Source organism: Chiroxiphia lanceolata, chromosome 17, assembly GCF_009829145.1.
Source record: "Chiroxiphia lanceolata isolate bChiLan1 chromosome 17, bChiLan1.pri, whole genome shotgun sequence".
Lineage (NCBI taxonomy): Eukaryota > Metazoa > Chordata > Aves > Passeriformes > Pipridae > Chiroxiphia > Chiroxiphia lanceolata.
The window spans coordinates 11,589,907-11,606,905 of NC_045653.1; the positions used below are offsets into that span (position 1 = coordinate 11,589,907).

General features: G+C 42.2%; 1 protein-coding gene and 1 long non-coding RNA gene across 8 annotated transcripts in view; one reads left to right on the forward strand and one right to left on the reverse strand.

The window, feature by feature from the left end:
• The window catches only part of RTEL1 (regulator of telomere elongation helicase 1), a 45,486-nt gene extending 30,974 nt beyond the window's left edge, over window positions 1–14,512 (reverse strand). For 5 of the 7 annotated variants that reach the window (XM_032705107.1, XM_032705106.1, XM_032705105.1 and 2 more), the window contains exons 1-16: window positions 14,385–14,443; window positions 13,597–13,712; window positions 12,858–13,056; window positions 12,407–12,500; window positions 11,386–11,467; window positions 10,713–10,773; window positions 10,400–10,475; window positions 10,149–10,233; window positions 8,985–9,050; window positions 7,103–7,256; window positions 6,739–6,777; window positions 6,020–6,098; window positions 5,277–5,374; window positions 3,957–4,012; window positions 1,232–1,309; window positions 329–410 (exon numbers count right to left, since the gene is read on the reverse strand). In XM_032705107.1, the coding sequence (XP_032560998.1) occupies window positions 329–410; window positions 1,232–1,309; window positions 3,957–4,012; window positions 5,277–5,374; window positions 6,020–6,098; window positions 6,739–6,777; window positions 7,103–7,256; window positions 8,985–9,050; window positions 10,149–10,233; window positions 10,400–10,475; window positions 10,713–10,773; window positions 11,386–11,467; window positions 12,407–12,500; window positions 12,858–13,056; window positions 13,597–13,698 (1,351 nt within the window). In that variant the 5' untranslated portion in view covers window positions 13,699–13,712; window positions 14,385–14,443. Of the gene's footprint in view, window positions 1–328; window positions 411–1,231; window positions 1,310–3,956; window positions 4,013–5,276; window positions 5,375–6,019; window positions 6,099–6,738; window positions 6,778–7,102; window positions 7,257–8,984; window positions 9,051–10,148; window positions 10,234–10,399; window positions 10,476–10,712; window positions 10,774–11,385; window positions 11,468–12,406; window positions 12,501–12,857; window positions 13,057–13,596; window positions 13,713–14,384 lie in introns of all 7 variants that reach the window. The other 2 variants (XM_032705109.1, XM_032705104.1) reach the window with 2 other exon arrangements.
• A 47-nt stretch (window positions 14,513–14,559) lies between these two features.
• LOC116795408 lies at window positions 14,560–15,969 on the forward strand. Its single transcript, XR_004360044.1, has 2 exons — window positions 14,560–14,747; window positions 15,122–15,969. It is a non-coding gene; the product is annotated as an uncharacterized LOC116795408 (long non-coding RNA).
• The last annotated feature ends 1,030 nt before the right edge of the window (window positions 15,970–16,999 follow it).

The window sequence follows — 16,999 nt, forward strand, 5'->3', positions numbered from 1 at the left end:
TGAAGGAGGGTTTCCCATTCTTGGGCTGCTCTGAAGATTTTCTCTACACCAATACAACCAACCATTCCATCATGAACATTATTTTCTTTCACTGGAATAACTGCCCAAGAAGAACTCCAGCAGTTCACGAAGCACCAAGAAATTTTTACACTGAGATGGTTTATGTCACCTCACCTTTAGAAGTAATCATAAAAGTAAAAAGTACCACCCCAGCTTATCATATCCACAATGGAGCTGTGCTTGTTTTCTTTTATTTGAACCAGAAAGGAGCAGTTAAGGAGTTTTCAACTCAGCTTTTGCATGAACCTCACCAAGATCTGTCCTGTACCTTGATTTTTTGAAGATGATGAATTCCAGAGATCTGTCCTTTGTTTCTTCTTTTGATTACCATTATCCACATGAATATGTACCTGAAAGAAAATAAAAAACATTTCTAGAAATGGCTACAGAAAGGAACTTGCAGTTCATCATTCAAAAAAGCTAGCCCATCTTAAGAGTAATTAACGTAATTAGCGTCACTCTTACAGTGTTACTAAGGCTGTATTATTTCCTCTTTCCTGTTTTGCTTCCAGTGTTTCATAACTTTCTAAGAACCAAAAAAGTTCATTCAACCAGTCATTCTGAGTCAGATTATGAGAGTGGCTTTGAGCAGAAACAAAGGATCTCATTATTTGGGTATTTCCACCAGCATAAAACATGCAGGCTAGAAATAAAATACTATTCTGGACTTGCTTCATTTGGCAACCAAAATAGCATCAAGTTTTAAACTTAATATGATATCTAGAAAAAGATCTGTTCCTTACATTCATTATAGCAGCACGGCCCATAAGTTCTAAACTCTGAATAAACTGTAACGGTTTCGGGGAAGGAGGTTCAGTGGTTCTGTTGAACTTGCTTGGCAATGAGCTAAACTAAAAAGAACACATTATTGGAAGAACACAACAATTCTTGCATAATATGCAGTATCAAAGTTTTCAAAAATTCACATCTGTTGCACTTTCCTAATTTCATTTTAGTTTCTTCAAAAATTGCTGTGTAGCTCCCTTTTCTTCTCAGAATCTAAACTAAATACAGTTCCTTTGGTGGGGTTTTTTTGTTCTGTTTTTTTTTCCCTTCCTGTAATTAATATTACCATTTGCTACATTGTCCACATCCTTCTGAATCTTGGACACACTAAGCACAGGGATGAAACAGCAGAGAGGAAAAACGCAGCACACAGAGCATCCCATACCTTGTAATATTTAGATATTGCCTGATGTGGCAGGAAACCTGTTGAGCTGCCTTCTGGGAGATCGATGTTGAACACTGTCTGCAAAATGGAGGTGAACAGAATCACAGAATCACTGAGGTTGGGAAACACCTCCAAGACCATCAAGAGAAACCTGTGACCGACCCCCACAGCACCAACCAGACCAGAGCACCGAGTGCCACATCCAGCCTTCCCCTGAACACCCTCAGGGATGGTGACTCCACCTCCTCCCTGGGCACTCTGTTCCAATGCATGACTGCCCCTTCTGCGAAAAAATTCCTCAGTTTTTCCTGATGTCCAACCTGAGCCTCCCCTGGCACAGCTTAAGGCTCTTTCCTTTTGTCCTGTCCTTTGTTCCCTGGGAGCAGAGTCCAACCCCACCCAGCTCCCTCCTCCTGTCAGGGAGTTGTAGAGAGCAAGAACGTCCCCCCTGAGCCTCCTTCTCTCCAGGCTGAGCCTCCCCAGCTCCCTCAGCTGCTCCAGCTGCTCCAGACTCTTCCCAGCTTCGTTCCCTCTTCTGGACCTCCAGGCCCTCAATATCCTTCTTGCCACAAGGAGGCCCAGAACTGGACACAACACTTGAGGTGAGGTCTCACCATTGCCCAGCACAGAGGAACAATCACCTCCCTGGTCCTGCTGGCCACGCTATTTTTGATACATATATATTTTTGATTTTTGCTTCCAGCAAAATCCCAAATGTGTTTTTGCACTGAGAAGTACCTTCACAAAAGTTACTGCTGTGATAACCTTAAATATAGCTCCTTGCTCCTGTTATTTAATAAGACAGAGATTCTTGAATAAATAAGGTTTTCACAGGCGACTCCTGCTAACCACATGGCTGTCTCGTTGTTCTAAAAATACAAGCCAGTATCTAAATATATTCAAACTACACAAATGACAGTATTATCATTCACACTGTTCATGGCTCTAGCTGTGGATAAACGAACACATTCACAAGATCACAGTCACAACCGAGCATAAAAGAACTCTTTCCATTCCTTCAGACCAAAATGTCATCTGTGATACTCAACCCTAATAACCCTCTGCTTAGAAAAACAATCAAGTAATCATATCTAACTGTCCATTAAATTAAAAGTTTCTATCAACAGTTATGCTTTTTCCCCTTTCCCGTATGTGATGCCTCAGGACAACGGATGATGCTGTTTCAAACATATGACATTCCAGTTCAACTTCAATGACAACAGCTGTGGTTCTCAAATATTTATAACCCCTGTTAATTTTTCTAAACAAAATTTCTTCAGACATTTAAAAGGAATTACCCACGCTCATAATAATATCAGTTATTTGAAACAAGAAAGATGTTCTCCACCAGCGGGAAAAAAAAAATACAATTCCTGGAAATACTTACTTCTGAAAAATAGCCAAAGACATGGTGAATTTGGTAAGTGTTCTTCAAAAAGGAAGAAAAAAATTGACTACTAATTGAAACAAGTTGATGATAAATTAAGACTCAAAGACAAGGCTCTGCAAGCAGCAAGCACTGCGTTTAACCAACGAAAATTCTGTCCTGGTCCTACTTTAAAATATCTCAGGATAGCAAATTATCCCATAGCAGATAATTTGCAGTGACTGTCCATGTGCATGTCCTCAGCAGCAGAAAAGGGATCTGAGCCTTCTCTTCCAAATTCAAGTCACTACCCACAGCTTAAAAGAGCACACACAGACAATTATCCCCAGGCCTGTAGCACAGGTCACCGGGATCAGGAGACCTCGCTCCTACTTCTGAATTTTCTCCTCTCTCAGTTTTGAATCTCTGAGAAACCAATTTAAATTAGGCACAACCTCACCTTGCCCTCAGAACAGTGACATCACCACCCACTATAAATCATTTTGGTACCAGCATACACAAATTGCAATTACTGTATCAGAACATACATAAAGGTTTTGTTTAACCACTCATAAAAAAATTAAATCCTGTGTATGCCACTGTAAATACACCCTCACAAACATCCATCCATTCAGAGTTCAGTATTGCAAACCTACCAGGACCATTTAAAACACAGACAGGTAGCTTGTCTTTGTCATGCAGGCCTGCAAAGTTTGAATATATTTCTTCATTTTTAGTTTTAAACAGGGTGTTATTCTCTGGTGCCCCTCTGGACACATATGTTGGACAGGCCACTGGCCCACTGTACCCCCTAATTTTATGGGGCTCAGAATTTTCATAATCAAAGTTTTGGAAGTGCACACTAGGGAGAGGACTGAAAGCATTAGGTGGGTACCCACAGGTGTCACATTTGGTTCCTGCAGCACTGAAAAGACTTTTGTTTTAGAGACCTCTTAAGTTAATAATTAAATGAAAAAAAAAAGCAGTTAAGTTATCTTTTGTTTGCTTTTTATCCTTAGCCTGTCCTGTTATTTCATGAGAAGGTCTCGTATTCTGAAACGCTGCTGCTAAAAAGCAAAGAGCTCAATAACCCAGCTCCACCTGGTGGAGGATAAATCCAGGCTAGTTTAAATCCAGCATCTCCAAAAGGAGAGACCAGAAATGCAAAAGAACAACCTGTGCAAAAATCACATTAGACCATCCCATCAGGCAGCAGCTTTCTCCTCAAGAACTATAGACTTGTACCACTGCACAAGTGTACACACCATCAAAAATAAAACGGATCCAATGCCTTTCCACACCTTTTAAACCAACCCTTCTATCCTTCAGATGTTTATAGAAGACATATTAATTATTTACCTGGATAATATCTGAGAGTTTATGCAATCCAGATGTATTGATAAATACCCCAGTACCTGGAGACAGAAACACACAATTCCTCTTACAATACAAATATACATCCTCTTGTATACATCCACATCTTATCTGAGCAGCTCAACATGCTGAATACAAAGCCTTGAAACTATTATCTGAACAAACCAATGATTTCAAGTTTTTCATCATTATTCAAGATGCAAGGAGAAACAAAAAATTGGCATTGCACGCCAGGAAAATTGTAACACACTGGAAAACTGTCATCTGAGAAAATTACATAAACTTCTCTAAACTAAAAATTGGATAGGAGTTAATCAAAACCAAGATAAACACATTTAAACGTTGGTTACTTTTTTCAAAAGCTCACATATCTTATATTAGTGTCATGGAAAAAAGAAGAGAAAACTGACTAGTCCATTATGCAGAGAGAAAATTAACCTTTGCTAATAAAATCTTGCTAAACCCCTTTGCTCCAGCTATAAATAGCCCTTCCCAATCACCTCTAGTGTGCTTGAAACAGTAATTAGAGGAGCAGCTAAAGGAACATATGAAATACATGGATGGTGGAGATTTGAGAGCAGAAACGATCAACAGATGCACCTGTCAAACAGCCTAAAAGGACAAAGATGCTGGGGAAAGAAAAAGGAAGGATAGATGTGTTGTCCTAGGATGCACTTGCAGAACTGACAGTCTATTCTAGTCCCTTCAATGTTTTTTTCTGAAGAGTCTGCCAGTAAGAACTAAATCATTTTCTTAACACGTGTAGAAGTTGGAGAATTTTCTTTCCAGAAGGGCAAACTAAGAACAAGATGCTGGCAGACAGCAGAACAGAAGCTTGTTAAATCAAGGAAAAAAACCCCACATTATGTGATTCCCAACATTTCTATTTCTTGACTCCATTACCAGGGAAGAACTCGAAACACTAAAGGGGCCATCAGCAAAATGTGAACAAGCTTCACTCCACAATCCACCTGGTTTTGGAGAAAAATAGTGTCTGTGCAAAAATCCTCTATGGATGCACACGCACATGCTGGCACACACCCAGGTTTTGACACAAAGTGTTTCTTAAAATTAGTTCTGGTTGCATGGACAGACAAAAAACATGTTTCCAAGCAGAGGACCCTGCTGCAAGTCTTAATAAAGAGACACAGGTTCTCACAGTCAGATTTTAGTTTTTAAAAGTTTTACAATTTAATTCCAAACAAAGAAGCCTTTCTCCTCCTCTCCCTTAACAATGCAAACTTCCAGTCACCTGCACTAAAGAGAAAAGCCTGAGTGAAACAACTAACAAGTTTATACACTTACGGCCTGAAAGATACTGTAAAATTTGCTCCAGTGACTCCAAGAGGGAGGATTTGGTCTGGAATGTTATTTGAGCCTCTGCAAACAGATCAAAGATGTAGCTGCAATTTACAAAGAAAAAGAAGAAATGGGTAAACACTGTAGAGAATCACATGGACACAATTACTGTTACTCTTTCATAACAACAATTTCACCATCAAGCAGCAAAACATGTTTCTGTCTCCATGAGAAAGAAAATTTTACAGGGATTAAGTGTTTGCTTATAAATAGAGCGGATAATATTGACATGACAGAAAGCACATTGATTACAACACTCCCATTTTCCATGATTTCTCTCCAACATATTAATTTAGAAGCAGATTTGCATGCAATTTCCGTGATTATTTTTACAATGTGCAACAGGCATTAGTTTAGGTGGGAACAGACTTGCAGAGCTCTGAGGTGCCTCAAACAGCTCACTGCAGCATTGGTACCTGTGCCTAAATCATGACACAAGATTGAAAGGAGCTTTCTTCCAGCTCAGAATACCCAAGGCATACACACACATCCACTCCTGAAACACCAGTAAGATCCACCAGAAATGATGATTACCACAGACAGGGGATTTAAAGAAACCCAAAGCTGTGAATAAATACTATTTCCAGACACTAGAATAGTGCTAGAGCCCAACAGCTCACCCAGCTCCACCTGGGTCTAGAATTCGCTGTACATTTAACATGTAAACTTATTAATGAGAAGAAATTTACCTTCCCTCTTTGGTGACTCCATTACCATTCAGTGGCAGCTCCACTGCATCAATAGCACTTTCTAGTTGAAGAAGAATTTCTTCAAGAGAATCGAGAGGGGAAAAAGTCAGGGTGCACAGAAACTAACTTCTGGTACATATCTAAGCCTCTTTTTCAAATGTACTTTATTACAAAGGCTGTTACCAAAGACAGCAGCCCAGCTGTTCTCTTCAGTCTGTAAACAAATCAAAATGATCAGAACCAATTTCCTAGGTATCGTCTTTAAATATTCATATTCGACTCTAAGAACTTCCATGATCTCAATTCCTAGATGAAGCTTAAGTCACAAGATAAATGTTAAACTCTTCTTTATAGACAGGGAAAGTTAGGTTTGGAAATGCTTTGTAAACATGAGACATCTCAAGCTCTTTCTGTTAACTTCAGGTAGCATCATGCTGTTCCAGCAGAATGATGCAACTAATGTAATTCCAAGATCGGAAAACAAGGGAATTTCTAGCAAAGAAGGAAGCAATGCATTTATCTGCCAAATCTCTCTTCTTGAGAAAAAATTAACTAAACACTTCACAAAATTCTTGGAAGAAGCCAGACAACTTAAGCTTCCATGAATGTCAGCGTTACAAGCAAGGTCTACAGAAATGCTACATGAGTTTGATTTATAGTTCCTGACTTTTTGAGCCTGTTTCAACAATGGTTTTCAACAACACAAGACAGAAGCTTACTCTTGATCTTTGCTATATCTTCGAGTTCCATGTTCAGTCCTGTTGAAGAAAGGAAAGATTTCAAAGAGGTTGTTTCACACCTATTTCATTCCCAGTTTCTTTGTGCCTTTTCACAAATTACAACTATGAAGGTTAGAACTGTGTGTATGGAAAGACATCTTCTGTGTTCCCCTCCCTCTTATTTCCCATGACCCCTCATGCCACATTGGTTTCATCAAACCTTTCCGTGTCTGGCAGCAATTACTAATTAACAATAATTTATCTACTAACGAGAGTGTAAACTTCCCAGAAACTTTCCCTAGAAGTATTTTCCAGTGGCACCCTATAATCCCAGAGGAACAGCGATTTGTGGTTGCCAACAAACCTGAACTGGCCAACTCCATGTTGAATTCAGCATTGATTTCATTCTGTTGAACGACTTTGGCTTGTTCCTCCAGGATGATGTTTATCACATCCATCGCCGAAGCCAAATCACAGGGAGTCAGGTCAAAAGAAGAGGACTCCTCACACAACTTCTCCTAAAACATAAGCCATGGAAGAATTTTTCTGACTGCTCTGTGTGCTGTTTGCTCGGGCAACTTCAGAGATGATGAAGTCCAGATGACTGGGCTTGATTTCATTTCTGATCTCCAGCTCAGGCCAGAGGACATTTTATAAGCACCTGAAGACTCTGACTTTTACTAAGTATCCTTTTTTTCTGAAATGCAGAACAGATTTTGCCTCATCCATATTATTAATATTCTACAGAGTACAGACAGTAATTGTTTGATGACAAACTGTTCAAACAGGAAATTTTTTTACTTAGAGAATCAGTTCATCCTTCAAAAAAGCTACTTCTGGTCCCTCTCACACTCTTAAAAAATACTTGTAATCCCTATATTCGCTCATAGGAAGACATGATCCTTGCCCCTCTTCATTTTGCAGAGATGAGGATGTGGAGAATAAAGGGAAAGGACAGCGTGAAAAAGAAAACAAAAACAAAAAACCACAGTAAAATGTTTATTATTCCTATGTAAAACTTGGGCCAAAACATATGGTAGGATAAATAAATACTATTAAAGAAAAGGAAGGAAACACACTAACTTTCTATTAAAAAAGAAGCAATGGTTTAAACACTCATAACCAACAAATTTGACAAAACTCTGTCTGACTTTGAAAAATTAATTCACATACAGTTCTGCCAGAAATTTTCATTCACAAAAAGAATCATTTTCCCCAAGGAACAAAGATAAATTGTAAGGTCTAACCTACACAAAAATTTGACTGCAATAGCTATGAAGAAACAAGTTATAAAGAAAAAAAAAAAGCTGAGCTAGCTGCATATGTAAACAATCTAATCAGAAATAAATCCATTTTATTTTGGGGTAATCACTAAGTTTCCACATATTAACCTGGAACAGGCAATACCATCAGAGAACTATTGCAAAAAGAGCAGCTGTTCTAGTTAACTTCTGCATGCAGGCACATCAACTAGTACTTTTTAAACACTACAAAGGGAAAAAAAAAAAAATCCAAACCCCAAACAACTATGTCTGGATTTCCATTCATTTTTCAACAGAAAAACAGATATTCTGGTGAAAGGAGCAAATACTGAATGCAATCATGCATTCAACTTCACTTTCTAGTGAAGCACAATAGACCTTGGTGTGGCTGTTTACTGAAAGGACACATGCAATCAGACCAGAAACCACAGCTGTTCAGCAGAAATCCCACTAGGAGGTTCTTCATGTGGCAGAAAAAAGGGACATATTTCAAGTTCCTTTGCAATTCATCATTTAGGCAAAGGGCTGCAGTTTTGAGCCAGTTAAAAGAAGAACTCACAACGCTGCACTATTTGTTTTTTCTTGTTTTCCTCTATGAGTGAAGACTTGGAAATATTACAAGAGCCATGTTTGCCATCTATTGCACTTGGGGGAGCTGACGCAGCTGAGCTTCAAGAATGGATTTTTCATGATTTCTTAGACCCTGGAAGAGAAGTCTCCAAGAAAATAAGCACCTCATAAATTTGGAGATGCACCTTTCAGAAAGAAACTATCACCTTGTAAAAAAATCAGTGTCAAAAAAAAGCAGTGTCAAAGGACTGTAACTTAAATCACAAACCTTTAACTGTCATGGAAACAAGAAATGTTTGTGATAATGAATATCAAAACCATATATATGAGTACAGATTTTACAGACTGTTTGTAATTGGACACAAGTCTATTTTCTCTGTGGATGAAAAATGGCAACAGACCAGAACAACTTACCACATTGTGAGCTTCATCAAGTATTACCACAGCCCCCTTCAGGTCTAAGTTGTGAGCTTTCCGACTCTAAAGACAAAAAAAGAGAACAAGGGACTGGACAAAAAGGCCATTGAGAAGTATGGATTTGATTGGTTGGGAAATTGGATGATGAGATACATTTGGGTTTTCATCTACTTTGAAGCTGGGTTGGTTTTTCCCTTTGAAAAAACAGCAAGTAAAGGTTGTGGCTAATCAATATAGAAACCACAGAATCACTTTCTCTGTTAAAAATGCATCATGTGAAAGTTTACAGAGGTTATGACTTGTTATAAACAAAAAAACTCAGATGTACCATACTGGAATGTACAAGTTTAACAGAATTCATTTCAGCTACTATTTTTGGCAACAGGAGTGGAGTGGGAAGCAGGGTATTTGCCTTGTATTGACAAATTTTGTTGCCTTTGCAAGAAGTGGATACTCTGAAAACATCCCCACCAGTACCACACACCATGTCACCTCATTTCACAGTGCTTCTTTGCTTAGGGTGTTTAGGATATTTTTTAAATTTAGTTTTTAATTTATTAAACATTTGGTCCCTCTGCAGCAGTGGAACGTAATCTGGATTTTGCTATAATTCATAAATTACTCCAAGTTGCATGAAGATGTCAGCACATTAGTTTCCTCAACAGAGTTTTCAGAGGTTTCATTTTCCATGAAATATGGACAACTTACTACAATACTTTTGTTGTAGTAAAAAATAATTACTTCCAAGGGATATGTCCAATCTCTACTGAAGTTTCCTTATTCTAGAAATCATGCAGCTGCTGCAGAAACAAAAATGTCTCAGGATACATGCAAAAATACTGCATAGTGTGTGACTGAAGGTTTGTGTCCAGAAGGTGAATATCCCCAACCAGAAGGGCACCACATTCTACAAAGCTAATTCTACAGAAATCTAAACATCTCAAACAAACAAAAAATTTCTTAACTGTAGGAAAGAATTTACAGAGAACCCTCAAAATGTCACTCTCTGTGGTTCTGAACTTGAACTGAGGTTTGATCAGTTTTGAAGTATCCACGTAATGCATCCACTTGCTAGGCATCATTCTTCATAGCTTATGCACTAAAAGCTAATATAAAACAAACAGAAGTACAATTGTATTTAAAAGCAAATACATATATTACCTTTGAGTCTAGTAAATAGTTGTAAGGCATAAAAATAATGTCTGCTTGCTGCTTCAGGCTTCGAGAGAGATAATAAGGACAAGCTCTGTTGAAAAAAAAAGTAATACAAACTATAATACTTGCAGAAATATTAAGATTGCATTCAACATTCATGAACTATGATATACAAAGGTAATAATAAGAGCGAGCAGAAAAGTAGTGTTCATTATTTTCACAAGTCATGGGGAGGAAGGTCAGAGGGGATCCTTCACCTGTGCTTGTTTCCATTTTTAACCAAGTCTTCAATATCCATGATTGGTTCAATCAGTTCTTTCTCTGTACTCTTTTCTGTAAAACATGACATTAAAGCCATCAGCTTAGGTAAAGGTATCACACAAAGACTTGTTGTTACTCTGATCATCACACTCACCCACTAACATCTCATTCTTGAAAGACAGTAACACAGAGCAAAACACAGATAGATTCTGCCAACTCTTCCAAACTTTTCTATGTGCCTAGCAAACCTCTCCCTCCCCAGAAAATGTGGCTTTGCTTCCTGGTGAAGTAAAGGTGAGCCCAACTCACCTTCCACATTGTTATAGAAGTGACAAGCACGAGCCATCACTTTCATTCGGCACATGTGGATCTGCAAAACAAAGTCTGGTTTAGCCCACAGTGGCACAGCTTGTCAAGCACTGAGAGAAGCAGGTTAAGGGGTGAGGAGATACCAATTTTCTCTAGTACCAGATAATTAATAAGGCTAATTACAATTCTTCAGTTTTAAAATCACGTGTCCCTCCGTCCACATTGCAAGTCAGGCCCTCTTTTTTGCAGCACAGAACACTCAGATGCTCTGAGACAATTTTGCTGTTTTGTCATTAGTACTTTTCAAAACTGTTAATCCTTAATAACAGGTAAATCAATAACTGAAGCACTTCTTTTTAAATTATTATCGCTCTTGACAAACACTTAAAAGGCAGGTCAGAAAGTGAAGCACAAAATATTAACTGTCATGTTCTACACAGCAACATCTGTGATTCTGTGATCCTTCTCTGGACGGAAAATGTCACCAGAGACTCAGAATCATATTTTGCACTCACAAAACTAGAAACTAGAAGTTCCTTGAACCACATTTACAAATCTTGTGTTTCCCTACTGCCCCCAGTAGTTTAAACAACGCCAGAGTGAAGAATGACACACAAGTGACACAAAAGCCTCCGTGTTCTCCCTGTACATCCTCTCTAGGCTCTGATCTCACCTGCATGTGTTTGTTCTCCTGTCTCTTCACTTCAGGATTGATGCAAAGCTGCTCTCTGGATCCCAACACACATATCTTCGGCCTGTTCAAACAGGATACACAAACCCGATGTTAAAAACAAGGCAAGAAAGAAGAACAGAGTTGCAAGTGTCTAGATTCAAAGTATCAAAAGCGAAAGATTCAGGAGAAACAGATGAGCCCAAAACAAGGGTAAAAACCAGAACAAGTAAATTAGTCTGTCTGTAACTGCTGTACATGTTATTTGGCTTTCTGGCACTGCATTTCTGTGGCAGCAGAGCGCGTTAATAAGCAGCAGCAGCAGCTCACAGCAGGAGTAACAGCAGTATTTTACACCATCCACCACAAAGTCTGGGTTCTGTTATTACAGTTCAGCCCAGTCAGCTGGGCCTGTCATCCATTACAAGACAATTTGAGCTAGTGGAGATGTTCAGAGTAAGCTTGTGACAGAACTGATGCTCTACAAACATTCACAATATTTTTTTTTTTTTGCTTATCACAAGGTTGTATCTTTACAAGAACTATATAAACAAATAACTACTGCCTGTCCAAAGAGCTCGGCCACACACTGGCAGGTCAACAGCTGAAAACTGTGACAGGCATTGGTACAACAAACCCACAAAGTTCTTCATAGATTTACATCAGCCTGAGGAATTCAGCTTGGTAACAGCTTCCTGCTGCCTTAAAGAAATGCCCCCGGGAGAATATAAAGAAAGGGAATTAAAAAAGGTAATTCTGTAAGTAAATGTGCCAAGTGAAGAACCAAAACCATACTAAATTCAGAAAATTCTATGATTGAAGAAGATAAGAGAAGCTGTGGAGTATTAAAATAAACCAGACCCAACAACAATGAAATCCAGGTTCTATTCATGCACAGTAAGGGAATGACATTTCTCTGGATATAGCTTTTTATATCCATCCACAGAATTTCAAATGATAACTACATCAGATGGGTTTGTCCACCTTTTCTTTGAATAGCAACACTACTGTAAATCATACTTGCCTGTAGACTGTGTTCTTCAACTCATTAATGACTTGTGTAAGTTGGGAGTGAGTTCTGGAGGCATAAATTATTTTCGGAATGTCAGTGTAATAAGCTGCCAAACAGAAGAGGAAAAAAGCAGAAAAACATTAGGAGCAGGGACAGAAGAACTAGGGATATTCTTAGCCTCTTTTCCCAGCTGGTACTATGGTAACAGTTTGCCTTGTAGAGACAGCAGGAAATTCTGTCATCTAACAACTCACACCCACCAGACGAGCTAAATGAGTTTCTAACGTTGTAAGAAAAAATTAAAACCATGTGAAACACCCCTGAAAAACCTACAAAGTGGTGAAACTGTGCTTCAGCCGCTCAACAACAGCTCCGTAACTTCTATAATCATGTATTTATCATAAAAGATAGACAAAAGCAAGTGTTGACTGACATCCCTGAGGGTAAAGGTGGTGGTACTCACTCGGGACCTCGCCATCTGTGGCAGCAGTGCCCCAGGAGGACAGGGGTCTGTCGAGAAACAGCTCCGCCCCGTGCAGACGCTGAGCGATTTTCCGGGCTGAGATGGTGTCCTTGAAGTGCTCCCGCCAAGCCAGGGTGGAACACAGCAGGCAGAGGGTCTTCCCCGTGCCTGTAGGGCTCTCCAAAATGCCATTCACCTTCTTTATTGGACAGAAATAAAATAATAAGGGAATAAGTGAGTAATTTGGAGGTTCAGCTAGAACAGGTCTTGGTGCGGTACTGCACGTCCTCTGCAAAAAGCAAACACCAGCTGGCAGCCCCTGCCAAGGAACACACACACACACACACACACGAGGTCATCATCCATGCACGACCTGTAGGACCCTCTAACCAACTTAATGAGGCCCTTCCAACCCAAATCATCCACAATTCCATGACAGCCCAGACAGCCAAGGACAGACTGCACGAATACAAGTACTACTTGCTCAGTTTTATTTCCTTTTCCCTAATTAGGGAGGGACATCCTATATATATTTCAACTGACTGTCACTTGCCACCTCGGTTTTCAATAACCATAGAGTAAAATAAAAATAGAAGCAAAAGGTCACAGAAAACTTGGAAAAGGTAGCAAACAGACAACATAAAGGAAACTTGAATTGTGACAACTTCTTCTTAGAGAAATCATTTTGTACAGTGGGCAAATGAGCCAAATTGCCCCCAGGGAGGCAGCACGGACCCACCTTCTGCAGGCACTCCAGCACCTTGGCCATGTAGGCTTCCTGGCATGGGTAGGGTTGGAAGGGAAAATCCACTGTGATGCCGTTCAGAGTGATCCTGGGCATGGTCCTGTCAGTGCCTGCAAGGAAACACAGGCTGTGACTGATCCTGTTGCCACGGTGTTATCGGAGTGACAGAATCACAGACTGTTTTGGGTTGGAAGGGACCTTAAAGATCATCTTGTTTCAACCCCCGGCCATGGGTAGGGACACCTTCCACTAGACCAGGTTGCTCCAAGTCCCATCCAACCTGGTTGAACACTTCCAGGGATGGAGCAGCCACAGCTTCCCTGGCCAACCTGGGCTCGGGCCTCACCACCCTCACAGGGAAGAATTCCTTCCTAACACCCAATCTAACCCTACTCTTTGTCAGTGTGAATCCATTCCCCCTTGTCCTGTCACTCCAGACCCCTCTAAACAGGCTCCCTCCACCTTTCTTGTCGGCCCCTCCTGGCACCGAAGGGACAATCAGGTCACACGCAATCTGGGACGGGGCGGTACCGGCGGGCCGGGCAGGAGGCTCAGGGGCACTCGGGGCCCGGGTTTCCATGTTCCCGGTCCCCTCCACCCGCTCTGGCGCACGTTCCGGTATTCCCATATCCCCCTATTCCCGAGTCCTGGTATTCACACATTCCCCCATTCCCATACTCCCGTGTCCCGGTATTCCCACACTTCCCCATTCCCGTACTCCCGTGTCCCGGTATTCCCACACTCCCCCATTCCCGAGTCCCGGTCTTCCCCTATTCCCGCACCTCCGGCTCCGCCGTTCGCAATCCCCGCGCCCGTGTAACGTAGCCGCCCCACTCACGCTCCGCGCGTGACTTCCGGCGGGCGCTCTCGCGAGAGCGGCGCTGTTGCCCTGGTAACGGCCAGGGGAGGCGGTGGCCATGGCGGCCCCGGACTCGGGCGTGGGGCGGGTCCCGGGGGATTCCGGGCTCGGGGAGCGAGCGCGGCCCGGGGGCTGGTGCCGTGTCTTCTAAGGGGCCCCGGGCAGGAGCGGTCCAAGCCCGGTGGGGTTTGGGCCCTGCCGCACCTGAGGGAAGCAGGCCCCGCTCCTCCGACAGGTGGTTCAGCCGGAGGGTCCCGCAGCCGCTTCCCTCGGGGCGTTGGCCGAGGTGGGGCCCCGAAGAGGCAGAAATCGGCTCTCCGGTCGCTAAAAACTGCATTTCCAAGGCCTCCCAGCCGTGTGCGGGTGCCCCGCGCCGGGGCCGCCCGGGACTGGCGTTTCTCCCCTTTTTAAGGATTCGGGAGCGTGTGATGAGCGCTGCCCTTGGCCGGGCGGTGTCCGGGACCCCGCTGGGCTTTGTGCTGGGCGGTGCTGCAGGGAGAGGGCAGAACACGGCAGGAGGCTTTGTGAAACCCTCAGCCTTTAAGGTGGGAGGGGTTCTGCCGCTCTGTGTCGAGCCTTGTGGCTCCTGCCTTAGGAGCAGTAATGAATTCTGACGGGTCTCTTTTGTTTGGGGTGAACGTGCCGCTCCTTTGTTCCCAGCTTTTCTTCGGCGCGATGCTCCCACCCTTCAGCCCCCTGTCAGTGTATTCATGGAACGGCTCCATCAGCATTCCAGGTGCTCAGGCCGAGGGTTGGTTCCACACGTGTGTGATTGCAGCGAACTGCTCTGGATTGATGAATTACTCAGTTTCTAAGACCCAGGTGTTTTAACAAGGCATGGTTTACCTGGACCTCCAAATTTTGCAAAAAATGTTTTATGCGGTTACATGAGGGAGAAGGCAGGAACGAAATATTTTACACATATCTCTCTGCTTTTTTGCTGCATCTCACGCTGTCAGATGGTCACTGTGTAGATGTAGAACAGGATATGTCTTCTTTTGTTGTAACTTTAAAATTATCTATCCTTAGCCAGCTGCACAATTGGTTTGTGTGCAGAAGTTCTGATTTTAAAAGGAACGGAAAACTTGTTGTGAATTAAACATTGTGTTATCTGTGCTGTTCTCAAAATGTGTTACCTTCTCTGTCTTGGTGTTGGGTTAGGGGAGCTCGTGGGTGTTGCTGTTTTGGTCACCAGCCTTTAAACTCCATGAGCTGAACTTCCCTGGATTATAAACTGTCTTTGATTGTAGGGAGTGGGCTGGATTATAAATTGTCTTTGTGGAGAATGGGCTGGAGAGCACGGAGTTATTCCTTTGGATCTTCATGGCACCCCATACAAAATGTAACAGCTGTTTTTGCTCCTGTTTCTGACTGTGAGCTCTTCAACGTGATACCAGTCATGCAAGGTTAAGCTGCAAAAGAAATTACTTTGTAGAGATTGTAAAATGAGAGTGTTGGATAACCTGTGGGGACAATAAAGGTTCAGGTCTCTTCATAAATACATGGAATACCGTGTCATCATTATTTCCTGTAAACACATCTTTCCTACGTGGAAGAGCAGTGTCAACTGTGTGCCAAATGAGATTATTTTCCCTTGTTTAAGAGCTGTTGGTTGCAGCAGTGTTACCTGCTGGGAGAGAAGGGCTGGAAGGCTCCCAGCCCAGAGGAGGAGTGTGAGTCAGCAGGTGCCCGTGTCCACAGCAAACATGACTCAGCTCCCGCTGGCGCTGGCTCCGCATCTCCTGGGGCTGCTCCTCTGCACCAGTGACCCCACCTGACCAGGCTGCAGCCAGGCTGCCTCCAGCACTGCTGCACCAGGTTCTTCTAAAAACAGAGCAGAGGAAACGGAGGGGGGAGGGGGGGGAGCGGTGGTTTGTAATTTTAAAGAGAAACATTTATTTCTTGTTCAGGTTGCGGAGGGATTGCGAGGGTTTGGTGCAGCTGCAGTGCCTGTGTCGGGGTACAGGGATGGTAAATAAAGGTGTTATCTTACACTGGATCATCATCCTGGTGTTTGGCTCCCTGGGGTAAACCCTGAGTTCTTATAAAGCAGGAGTTTGGAGAGGGAGGAGAGGTTTGCAAAATGTGGGTTGTGTGACAGTCCAGACCTTCACCTGGAACAGCCTCTCCCTGCCAGCTCAGTCAGAGGGAACCAGCCCTTCTCCTCTCATTAGTGGATGGGGAAGATCTTGGCTGAACTATTTTTCATTTTCAGGGAAAAAAAAAATGTGCAAAATATAAACCTTGGAAAAGATGATCCTTAACCTCTGTGGGGAAGTAGCTGAACCACGTCATGGAGACCTGGAAAGGAGGACACTGGTGCTGTGAAGAAATGCAAAAGGAATAATGGTCCTGTTTGTTCAGAGGCTGCCCAGGCAGGATCTCTCTTCCCAGATGAGATCCAGATGCTTCCAGATGAGCAGGAATCTTTGGGAATGGGACAAAAGAATTCGTAGAGCCATGAGGACCTGCTGTGAAACTCCTGTGGTTGGCATGAAGGTTATTTTCATCCTTTCAGACAGGAGAGGATTAAGTTAC